The sequence below is a fragment of the Podarcis tiliguerta genome, assembly GCF_965153285.1.
Source record: "Podarcis tiliguerta genome assembly, chromosome: 5".
Classification (NCBI taxonomy): Eukaryota; Metazoa; Chordata; class Lepidosauria; order Squamata; family Lacertidae; genus Podarcis; species Podarcis tiliguerta.
In genome coordinates this window covers 57,844,139-57,856,456 of record NC_139538.1, presented here as the reverse complement: position 1 = coordinate 57,856,456, position 12,318 = coordinate 57,844,139, and the positions used below count along the sequence as shown (strand labels likewise).

The window sequence follows — 12,318 nt, the reverse complement described above, 5'->3', positions numbered from 1 at the left end:
GGAGAATCATCCCAAAGGAGAGAGAGAGAGCGCGCGAGTGTGCGTGCGTGTGTGCGTGCAATTGTGCGCGTGTGTGTAAGTGTGTATAAGCGCGTGCGCACACAAACACGCGTATATGTGCATACACACGCGCGCACTCCGAGGCCGGGCAAATTATCAATTTGAATCTGTGGGATCCGTATAAGGTGTGCGATTATGGGTCATTATGCTGTGTGTTGTTAGAGAACACAGAAAGGGGGGGGGAGAAGGGTTGAGATCTTAAACATGATTTATGGTAGACTCTGCGATTCCTTTTCTCAGGCTTTTAACAGACGGGGGCTGTACAATGGAACATGTTGAAAGGCCAGATCGGACGTGTCCTCTCCCCCCCACACACCCGGCTTCCCCCCTCCCCCGCCACCCTTGTAAGGGGTGGGGTGCGGAGAAAGAGGAGCCTTGGGTGGTGGTTGAAAGCCCAGGCAGGGCTCTGTCCCTTTAAGGTCACTGCATGCTCTGGTATGATGATGTTTAGAAGGACAGCTGGGCAATGGCCATCTGACTGACTTCGGCTTGACATCTGGGAGACCACTGGTGTGTGGCACGCGAATCGCTTGATGTCGCTATTTAAATGCAAATTTGTGGGGGGATCATTGAAGCCTCACCCCGTAAATTCACACAAAAGGAACACTTCACACACTCCGAGGAGGAGGAGGAGGAGGGTCGTTACTTCGGGAGGTCTTGGCTGCAACATGCAAATCTCATTCAAATCCGCAGCACATTCTGCATGACTAACTTTGCTAAGGTCAAGACTTTTTGGTGGGGGGGGGGGTGGAGGAGGAGGAGGAGGAGGGGACGGCTGCCTGCCTGGCTGTGGCCGGGCTACCAACTCAGCTGAGTCTTGGTCAGTTCCTGGGCTCTCTCATTTAAGGGTGAGCACCTCCCCACTGCTTAGGTTGTGACCAGGCCTGCCTGGTCCTCCCCGAGGTTGCAAACGTTTCAAAAGGAAAGTTTCACCATCCGCACAAGAAGGGCGCATCGTCTGCTTCCCCCTGGTGCTTTGTGTCCCGGTGAACTTCACCTTCTTTGGCAGGACAGCGCTTCGCCGGGGGCTCGCAGCCAGCCTCGCCCCGGCCACCTCCCTCCCTGCCACCTCCTCCCCTTATATTTGGGATAAGAGAAGCCCCCGTTTTATGAGGGAAACACTGATTTCCCCCAAGTATTATGCGGACGCTCTTACAAACAACTCTCCGCCTCTTGCTTAAGCAGGTTTTATCTCCCCCCCCCTCCTCCTCGGACAAGAGGAATCGCCCCGTCCTTTTGCTCTCTACCCCCGGGATGGGGTGGGGTGGGGGGCAAAGGCGGGGTGTTTGCTCCCTGCCCCTCGACAGGGTAGAAAACTTGAGCTTGAGGTGCTCGAAAGCAAGCAGACAAAAACAGAAGCCCTATGCACACACACACACACACACACACACACACACATCCTTAGGATCCAAACCCAGGAAGTAATTTTCCCCCTTCCCTTTCCATCTCTCCGCTTTGCTCCCCGAATGTGGCTTGGAGCCAGAGGTGAAAGAGAGAAGGGGAAGGAGAAAGAAAGAAAGAAAGTTGGTGAATGATAAAGACCGTATTTTCCACGCTTTGGGTGCAGGACCAGATGATCTAGAAAATGAGCTGAAATAGATTCAGCCTCAGAGTCTGATGTGAAGAGCAGCTGACTCCCCTGTTTCTGGCCAGATGGCTTCTGAACACAGATTTGCATTCATTTTCGCTTAATATCGTCCAAAATAGCGGGGCAGCTGCATTTGTTGTCAAAAAGGTTTAAAACTCCCCTTTCTTTCTGGGGCAGGATCGTTACCTTATGTCATGGGGGGCTTATGCAACTTTCACCCCCCTCTCACACACGCATACACCTCCCTCCTTCTCCCCCTCCCCCTTTAGTCAACAGTATCAGATTTAAAAGGATTTGTTTTAAAACCATCTAATTTGGTAATCAGATTTAAATCGCCTTGGCGCGTGTAATCTGAATTAAAGATACTGTAAATGGTTTGAAGCATGGTGCTTTTTGTTAGTGCAGGCAAAAGGAGCAACTTTAACCTTCTTCGGGTATATTTTTATCAGATTGGTCCTGATCAGATATTTGACCCACGGTGGGAAAGTATCTTTTAAAAAAAGAGATAGCCGGGAGAGACAATAGTATTTTGTCCATAATGACTCCAAGAAGCTTTTATCGTCTATATATACTGTACAAAACACACAGAAAGGGGGACTGAAAAAGAAAATGAGACATTTATTTTTCTCCCCCCCCCCCAACTTGTTTTGTAACTTTAGTTCTCCTTGCAAGTCTAGCTCAGAAGAGGTGTGACATCTTTCAATCTACCCCACGGTACCCACTGATTATTATTATGGAGTCAGGATCCCCCCTTTAATTTATCGTGAATAGTTTCTATACACTTTGATTTAAGGTTATTAACATTCTATAGACAGTGGCATCTTTAATATGTGGCGATCGCTTCTAAAGACTAATCTCATTACCCTCAAATAGTCATAAAATATGATTTTATTATACTTACGTATTTAATTAGACGGCCAGCAATGTAATGGATTTTGAGATCGGGTAGAGCAACAGCTTTGATAATTCACTTATCTTTAGCAATAGTCATTAACCCCCAACACCAGCAAAATAGATTGCTTTCTAACACATATTTCCGCGCACCCCCCCCTCACCCTTTGAGGAGGGATCCGGGGTCCCTTGGTAACACAAATCGGACTTCGATTTTCACCGATTAATTAAAATATTAACGTACATACCCCTGCCAATTCACATAAAAGGAAGTCCTAACCCACCCAAGATGGGGGAAGGTTTATATATATATATATTCAATACCCTTGTTGGGCTCATATGTACACACACAATCAAACGGGGGGGGCGGAGGAGGGGATCTGCTGCGTCTCTGCAGAAGAGTATCCGGGACACCCCTTTGTCTATAGTATACCCAAAGTCTCATCCTTGCGAAAAAGCAACTGCCCTTTTGAAAACCCTGCGCCCTATCTCTTTCTCCCCCCCTTTCTTTCCAGGAATAATTCACCTCGTGCTGTCAGTGGTGTGTCTCCCATCTCACAAGTAATTAGCCATTTCACTCTTAACTCCAATAATCCTACAGTTCTAGCACTTTTGAGTGCTCATCTCCCCATTGCCTTTACCTCTCTGAACACACACACGCGCACACAAAAATACACGCACACAGCTCTAACGATTCCTCGAAACCCAAGTTTCAAAGATGCTGTGATCTGCCTTTCCTAACCTGTTACCGGAAAAGAGCTAAAAGGCAAACGCGAGGAAAAAAACCTCGTCACTTGGAAAGCACTGCCAGGCATTGATTGGGATTCTAAAGAGCGCCGCGCGGGTTTCTTTTCCTGTCTGCTCCTCATCAGTAGGAGCGTAACTTTGGAGGCTTGTGTTTTTTAAAAAAGAAATACAAATAAAAATAGGAGCGGATTAGAAAACAGGACGTGCTTTGGGGGGGGGGATGGGCGGGCTCGGCTATTGTTCTGGGCGGCGTTCACCTTCCCCACGAATATTATTAGAAAGTTTGCATTTCATGCCTGCGCCCCTGCGGACCCGGCGAAGAGTTGCCCTTTACCCAAACGTAACGGGGCTTCGTTGCAGTTGGTCAACACGCACTAATCACCCTGTGCGCAGTTTGCAGACCACCTGTAATCGTTCCAGGGCTTGACTCGTAAAATTAAACCGGAGACCGTGTGTGTGTGTGCGCGCGCGCGCGCGTGTGCGTGTGTGTATTTTAATGCAGCCAAGTCAAGCAGCCTGGCCAATTCACTTTCCAGAACGCACGGAACCTTGTCGGAACGGCCCTTTCTTCCCCGCTTCACCCCCCAAAGATTGCTGTAAGAGAGAACCCGTGTGTGTGTGTGTGTGTGTGTGTGTAGGGGTTGGGAAGGAAGGATCCTGGCCACCTACACGCGGATGGCTTTAGCCTACATCCCACGCACCTTCTTCGCCCGTTTCTTCTCTCCCCCTTTCAGCGTGCATTTGTGTGTGTGTGTGTGTGCATAGGTTTTGTGTTTAACATCCAGCACCGCTCTCTGTTTATATTGAGGCGTGCTAGTCTTTTAACGATCGTGATTCTTTGCAAATTGCGAGGCGCTCCAGCTGTCCCTGTGCTGCGACTCTCCCCTCCCCACCCTTTTTATTAATATATATATATATATATATATATATATATTCTAATTTCATTGGCTGCCGGCGCGCGTGTGTGTTGCATGCATATATATTATTATATATATATATATGTATGTATAAAATAAAAAGCCCACCCTAACGCTTGCGTTATAAGGGAGGGGGGCAGCGTGGCGCTGCACTCGGAGGCTGCAGCAGTCAGTCAGAACTAAACAAGCTGTGGAGCTCTCGGCTAAAGGGAGGATTTGTTCTGCCCCCCATATATGGTGTTGGCCCCGCCTCCCGCACGTCAGAATCTGACAGCGCCGTTCCCGGGGGTTTAGAGTTTTGGCTCCCGGGAAAGGTTCCATTCCTAGGGGATGGAGGGCTGAGTTTTGTACGCTTCCCATCCATTCTGCAAGACGCTAAAGGCCCCTCATCGAGCTCTCCTGTGTCCAGGAACACCTCCATGGTAATCATTTTTTCGTTTATTTGTCTTTTGGAGCAGGAGAGCCTTGCCAGAAGTGGTCGATTCAGCAGTGTCCTGAAGGTTTTTTGATGCTGTTTTACTAGGGATGACACCACGTTGAGAAGCCTCGGCAAACAAACAACAAAAATTATTTATTTGTTAAAGAAAGAACGAGAGAAAGAAAAGAAAGAAAGGGGGGGAAAAACAAAGGCAACCTCGCAATACCGGCGGCTGTATTTCCTACTTTTTTTAAAAGCAACAACAACAAAAAACTTCATTTTTCCCCCTCTCTCCCCCCACCTCTGTTCCAACCTCTCCGGTTTTTTGTGTGTTTTTTTGGTGTGTGTTGTTGGTTTCTTTCTTTCTTCTTTTTTTTTTTTAAACCTCCAAACTGGAACGCCATCCAAGTAGAACTGCTCAGTATATTGTTTATGCCGTGCCAATACAGGACAGATTGAAGACGGAAAGACGACTTGAACTGGGCTTTCCTCCTACTGATCGCGGGGAGTAAAGTCATCTCTTCTATTCCGCTCGCGCCAAGGAGAGTGGGAGACCGGGAGAGAAAGAGGCGAGCGAGCGAAAGAGAGAGAGGGGGGGAGAGGAGAAAGGAAGAAAAAAACAAAACAAACAAACCCCACCACCGCCACGAGAGAAAGAAAACAACAGCCATCAACTACGACCCCCCACCCCCTTTATCTGACATTTCCCACAATTTTTTATTTTTTATTATTTTTAGCCCCTTTTGGTTCAGAGCTGGTTTTGCCCCCAAATTGTTTTAATGTTTGGGATTCAGGAAAATATACCACGAGGTGGGACGACCATGAAAGAAGAACCGCTGGGCAGTGGAATGAACCCAGTCCGATCATGGATGCATACAGCTGGGGTTGTGGATGCTAACACAGCCGCGCAAAGGTACGTGTGCCAAATGATCCCCGTTCTCCCTCTCGCCTCTCTCTGGCGCTTCGCATCCCGGCCGTAAATCGCCCTCGATGCTCCATATCAATTACAATCTCCCTGAACTCCGCTTCAATGTCTCCCTCTCTCTCTTTCTGCTGCTTCTTCTCCTTCTCTCTCTCTCTCCCTCCCCATCCCACATGCCTTCCTCTCTCATGCTCTCTCCCTGCTCATTACATCATATTACGGCGATAGTGACAAATCCAGAAATTCTCCTTTCTCCCCCAACGCCCCCCCAGAAGTAATTTCCACAATCTCCCAATGTGTGTGTGTTCTTTTGTGATATCTCTCCATCTACCCATCTATCTACATATCTGAACCCGTCCATCCCACCCTCCCCACGCCCGCGCACCCCCAAGTCCCTGCGCTCTCTTGCTTCTCCGGTGCCTCCGGTTCTCTCACCCAGAAATTATCTTGTTTTTTCTCCCCGCAGCGGTGTGGGGTTGGCTCGGGCACATTTCGAGAAACAGCCGCCTTCCAATCTCAGAAAATCCAATTTTTTCCACTTCGTCTTAGCTCTGTACGACAGGCAGGGGCAGCCAGTGGAGATTGAAAGGACTGCTTTTGTGGACTTTGTGGAAAAAGAGAAAGTAAGTTTTTAATTAAAAAATGCAACCTTCCCTCCCCGCCCCCGCCCCATCATTTAAAATAGTACTAATAGCAAAATAAAATAATAATAATAATAATGTGATATAAGTCGGATCCCGACGATTAAATATAACATTCGCCTTGCCTAGACAGTAGCAGTTCTAACGGGACTCTAGAGGCATCCGAACCACGTGCAGTGTCCCAAGTTCTGATGCCAGGGATTGGCACCTAAAACTGGTTTGCAAAGTTCCCTTAACCTAACCGGCATATTTCAGCAGCCAGAAGTCCATTTTTTCCGGTCCCAAACAAAGCTTGTCTGTCACAGAGATAGATAAACAAAACAAAACACTCTAATGGGAAGCTGCTGCTGCTGGAGCAATCTGATCCTATAGGCAGCTGGAGTCCAGCTACGGCATTTTAAAAACACAACCCCACAAACCAATTAAAAGCAATTATTTATCATTACTTGCAGGAGCCAAACAATGAAAAAACTAACAATGGAATTCACTATAAACTCCAGTTATTGTACAGTAATGGTAAGTTTTTATTCCTCGCTGCATCCTTGTTGTTGTTGTTGTTTTACCTGTATATGCACGAAAATTGCTACCTTCTTTCTGGAGCACTTTAAACAAAAAAACAAACAAAGGATATAAAGATTTTGAGATTAAAATTACATGACTGTGAACACGACTCTTCTTATGGCATAGAAGGAAAACAAAACATAAGCGATCAATAAGTCAATGGTACTTTACATGATTAACCGGCTGGTCTTGAAGTAGAAAGTTAAAACACACACACAAACACACAAACAAGCGAAATGCCCCAAATCAATATCTGCTCCAGCACAACATCACTTTTAAGAGATCCAAACCCAGCTTCGCAAATTAATGTTAATTCTTGTGACTGCCTAGCTCCATCATGCCAGATGTACATGATTCCACACCAAAAGAATCAGGAAGTTGGATGGCAAATATTGACAAAGGGAAATAGGGATCGGAAACCCGAGCAATCAACCTTTATTTCTTGTGTTGTCTTTGGGGTGGGGTGGGGGGGGGTTACTTTATGATAACGCAGGCCACTTTGGTGAAACATGCATACTTCAGTTATCTCAGTCAAGGCAACTGTCTCATGTTTCTGTGGCCATACATGCTAGGCAGCGACAACCTGCAGACTAGATTATTTTTATTTGAATCTCCCTCTCTCACATGCGTTTTTATTGCACCCAGCGTCCAGCTGAGTGTCTTCGTGTAGCCATTGTGTTATCTGTGTAGCTTTGCCTTGCTAACCACGCACTTCGTTTCTGACAATAAATGGGTCTCTCGTTTTGTTTTTGCTTTTCCTCCCCCATACGCAGGAGTTAGAACGGAACAGGATTTGTACGTTCGGCTAATAGATTCCATGACCAAACAGGTGAGAAAGTTTAAGTTTTTTAAAGAGTTGTGTGAGCTGCTGAGTTTGTGTCTGACTCCCACCTCCGAGGGAATGGGACTCTTCTTGGCTCTTGATGGCACGCCTATCCTTCCCCGAGCCCCCTTGACATGTTAGCTAAATTCCCATACGGTTGACAAATACTTCGAAAGCAAACTAGTTTTATTATTATTACTGTTACTATCAGGAAGCTGTTATGAATGCGCTGCCCTTTAATGCCAGATTTCCATCTGCTTGATATCAGGGAAAGAAGTGACCGGGGAGGGCAACTGCTCCAGTGTTCCCTCAATTTTATTTTAAAACAACCTGGGGGATTAATTTTGTTAAGACCGATGACAAAAAGGGAAATTGTCTCTTAATCCGGACGCGCTGGAATCGAAGGAAGCAGCTTTCCTTCCCTCCTCCTCTCCTCTGCCCTCTCTTTTTCTTTTTCAAATGGGATGATTTAGTCTCGCGAGACGTTTATTTGGGATGTAAAAGTTAAATGTGTTGAGGTGAAAAGTCATCTTGTTCTCCACTAGTCCGGATTCACCTCGCAGTCCCCCATCTCCATAATTCAAGCTCTATGCTCCAGGGGTCACCCAAACCCGTCCATTTTCCCTGAGATCAGCTCCTGTTTCTTTCTCAAACCTCTGTCATCCCTTGTAAATAACATAATTACAAGCAGGTCCTTATTAAATTATTTAACCTGTCTTGGCCAACTTTCTCGAGGATAACTACAGTGTTATCAGGACTCCTCCAAGGCAATTAAAGGCAAGGAACTGTCCCCCCCCCCATCCCAAAAGCTGCCTGTTAGCTACTGGATGGCTCAACTTTTAAATCTTCTTTTATTTTCCCGAGAGAGTCATTTGCTGCTTTCCCGGTTTTTTCAGAAAAAAAGATAATGTTTCCACACATGTAAACGAGGGGAACTCGTGCCCCTCAAAAAATAGAGAATTCCGGGGGTGTTTAGTACTGTAAATAAATGCCCAGTGCATTTTTTGTCTCTCCTTGCAATGGTGCACGAAGAGAAACTTGCTTTCTCTGGCATCATTTGAAAAATAATAATAAAAAAATAAAATGTAAAAGGTATCAAAAACAAAGGGCAGGGCTTTGGGAATATGTGGCCTGGGACACAATTCCAGCTCGGTTAAGCTTCCAAGCAGTCTCTCCACTCCTCACCAGAAAGTTTATAGCGATCTTGACAAAAATAGGGTTAGATTTAAATGCCCTCCGCAGTTAAATGAATGGTGCTCTTTTGGAGAAAACCCAACCTGACAGGCAAACCCCAGTCCTCTGACAAAGACGGAGGCGTTGTGCCCTCCAATAATTATTTCAATAGGTTACAGAGAGGCACCCTTTTAAACTCTGGAGCGCTCTCGAGTTGACAATGACTTTTTATTTCCTTTGTACATAGCAGCTAAATGTTTTCGGAAATCGCTGTAGGCTAATTAAGAGGGTACTATAGGCAGCTCTGCAAGTTTTGATGCTCTTGAATAGAGAGAGAGGGAGGGAGAGAGAAAGGAAAGAGGCTAACATTTTCAAGCACACTTTTATTGGTAATTGAAGCTACGGATCTTTGCAGTAGCACCAGTGCTGAAAATACAGGCTTTTAATCTCTCTTCGCTGACGGGGAGGAAAGAGGGGGAGGGGGAGAGATAGCCCAGTAACTGATCAAAGAGTCAATGGCGCTGAACCGACAGTTTATGGATTTCTGTTGGTGCTACAAAATAAAAAATAAATCACATCTAAATACGCGGATTCATCAGAGGCGAAGTAACAATCACCAGAAGTTATATGGCGTGCTGCAACAACAAACACTCGCAGCCACTGACTGCTTGTTATGTCTGCGGTGTCATATATTTCTTCAGGCTTCTCCACACTGGTACCTGCTTTAGACAACTTGGGGGAAACTAGGCCATGTCCCCGCTTCAGTGACGAGGACTTTTGCAGGCTTTCCTTGGGAAAAAGGACACGCGCAAGCTACCCACCTTGTCAACAAGCAAAAAAGTGGCTCAAAGTGGGTAGCAAACGCAGTAGGTAGGTGGGGGGAAAGAAAGAAGAGAAGCTTGCCTTCCCCACACTTGGTGTTGGGGAAGGAGTGGTGGCCGAGGCGGTGAATGGCGGGGCCTGGAAATTACATGTATTCGTGTGCCTCGAGCGGTTCTTCTTCCATCCTCCCCCCCCCTTTTTTTTCTCCCACCTCACACAGCCCCCTTTGCAAAAGGAGGCAAAAAAAAAAAAAAAAAGAGAGCCCGCAGTAATGGGAATGGAAGCAAGTGACCTCATGGAGCACAGACGGCTGAGGCCCAGGCTGTGTGAAGGGGAAAAAGCGGGAGGGGGGCGTTGAGGCAAAGCAGGCGAGGCAGGGAAGGAGAGAGAGAGAGAGGAAAGCACCGATTTCTGTGCGAGGTGGTAGGGGCTTGTGGAAACGCACAGCTCGGCTGCGGCCTTCTCGAGGAAGGAGCCTTGAACGCGGCGCTTGTTTGGGCGAAGGGAAGCCGGCGCGCGCGGGAAAGCTCTCCAGGGGAGCCTGCGAGGCAAAAAGCAGCGCGCGCCGAGAGCTCTCTCTCTCTCCCCGCTCGCTCTGTGTGTCTCTCTCATTCTCCAGGGGAGGCTGGGCTGGGGGAGGGGCAGGAGCGGGTAGAAAGCGGAAAAGCCTTTCCATGAGCTGCCTGGTGCAGCCAGGCTGCTGCTGCTGCCGCCGCCGCCGCTCCTCCTCCTCCTCCTGCTGCTGCTCACAGTCCGGTCAGGCACGACGGTTCCCCTAAGTCTGGAGAGCGGAGGGGGGCGAGAGAGAGAGAGACAGAGCGCGCGCGGGAGAGAGAAAGCGCACCTATAGCTCCACACCATCTGTTAGAGCCTCTGCTCAAAACCCACTCAACCGTGTGCCCAGACACACTTGCCTTTTTTACCCAAGAAAAATCATTGTTAGCAGTTTCAAAATAAACACCAGATTGCCCATTAGCACTTTCTTCCCCAAATATCAGGCCGATAATAACCATATTGTTGTGCATGCTTCTGGGATTCCTCAAGGCGGCTAGACACTTCTTGTTTTGATCAGGAAAAGTGTGTGTGTGTGTGTGTGTTGTGGGAGACGGAGGGAAATAGCCGCTTTCGTACCTAATTCAAAATGCGCCGTAACCCGCTGTAAGGGACGCTGTTTGGGAAAGAATGCCTCATAAAATATATAAGAAAGGGCCACAGCCTCAGTGACTGGGGAACCCCTCTTTCTCCTATAAAAGACTCAGTCCTTTGCATCCAGTCCATCTGGTTTCACCTATCACGCTGCTCTTAGGTTGGAGCCGTTGAAAAGCATTGGCATTGACATGACCACAAAAAGTGTTGTGGCGTCCCATCTTTAGGTTGCTGCTTCTAATTAATATACCACCCTTGTCCTTTAAATGATGCAATGAACTTAGTGCTTTTTTGGAAAAAGAACAGGCTTGGATCATGATCCCTGCATGAGCAATAGCCATAAAGCCCTTCTAATGAGCAGGTAACAAGCTCCAAACTTAACAAAAATACAATAAAATAAAATTGGCAGGCTGTATTCTTTAACCGTAGAGAATGTTCTAAGGTCTGAGTGCAAAGACTTGAGAGTTAATAATCTTGTAACTGAAACTTTTGGAAACCAGTGCTGTCCAAACGGCACTTTCCTTGAGTCCAAAAACTAAGGCAAAGCTTTGTGCTTTTAGGTAAGGAATAATGTTTCTTTTGGTGCTGCTTGTTAATCCAAACCCCAGGGGGTGTATAAAGTATAGCACTAATGCTTCTAATTGGAATAACATGTTACCACAAAATTGTTTTTTTATATATTACATTTTTTTTCATTTGCAGCTTTTTCTGACACAGCCTTTAAAAAGGTAAATTGGAAAAAAGCCCCAACAAAAAGCAAAAACAATCAAAAAGCTGCCACCTCAGCTTTTGGCCGTGTCAAAGTGTGTATGTAAGACGAAAGTCGATCACATCCAACTGGTTCCCTATAGGGAAAAGCCTGGCTGGGAAAAGGCCCGATCTTACAAACCTGCACCATACAGTGCTTGTATTGGTTTTTCATGGGAGTTTCTCATCAATAGGGACTGCTTCATAGAAGCCAAATGGGAATGATGTTGGAAGGAGGGGCTAACGTATAGGGAGGAAAGGGCAATTTAGGTCTTAATTGGGGTTGCCCCTTTCATTCATTTATTTGCTTAAACAAAACAAACAAACAAACCAAAAAGCGTGTGGAATTGCGCCCAGGTTTGCCTCACGCAGATTTCCAGCTGACAGTGTTGCTCAACAGTAGGACGTTTGTATTGCTATCATTCCCTTCAAAACCGTCGCTTGTTACGATCTGGATCGGCCTGCATCTGACGGGGGCATATTTGGAATATCCTGCTAATTTTACACATGCCAGCTGAGATCAGGGAGACACATTCCCCGGATCAAGTAGAACTGGAGCAGTTCTGTGCTCAGAATATGGCAGTGTATGTGTGTGTGAGAGAGAGAAATGGAAACGGGCATGGAAAGAGGTAGTAGCAGGAGAGGAAGGAGGCGAATAAGAAAAAAGCCCTTTTAATTACGCCCCCGATCCTAAATGCATCTACTTGAAAGAGGTGGGCTTGTTGACTGCAGTCCAAGGCAATGTGGTTAAGGGTGAGGATTGCCAGGCTCCTGCAATGCCGGAAAAGGTTCCTTCGCCTCACTGCTAGCCTTTCCGCCCGCCTCCCCTCCCCGCTTAGCTTCAGGAAAAAAAGGGAAGGCA

At 46.9% G+C, this 12,318-nt stretch overlaps 1 protein-coding gene across 27 annotated transcripts in view; it reads left to right on the top strand.

Moving 5' to 3' along the window:
* The window catches only part of EBF3 (EBF transcription factor 3), a gene marked incomplete at its 3' end in the record, with an annotated part of 178,522 nt that overhangs the window by 6,698 nt on the left and 159,506 nt on the right, over nt 1-12,318 (top strand). For 5 of the 27 annotated variants that reach the window (XM_083439666.1, XM_083439660.1, XM_083439663.1 and 2 more), the window contains exons 1-4: nt 4,361-5,534; nt 6,010-6,166; nt 6,637-6,700; nt 7,519-7,574. In XM_083439666.1, the coding sequence (XP_083295792.1) occupies nt 5,401-5,534; nt 6,010-6,166; nt 6,637-6,700; nt 7,519-7,574 (411 nt within the window). In that variant the 5' untranslated portion in view covers nt 4,361-5,400. Of the gene's footprint in view, nt 1-4,350; nt 5,535-6,009; nt 6,167-6,636; nt 6,701-7,518; nt 7,575-9,826; nt 11,071-11,132; nt 11,270-11,411; nt 11,438-11,530 lie in introns of those variants that run through there. The other 22 variants (XM_083439676.1, XM_083439656.1, XM_083439664.1 and 19 more) reach the window with 11 other exon arrangements.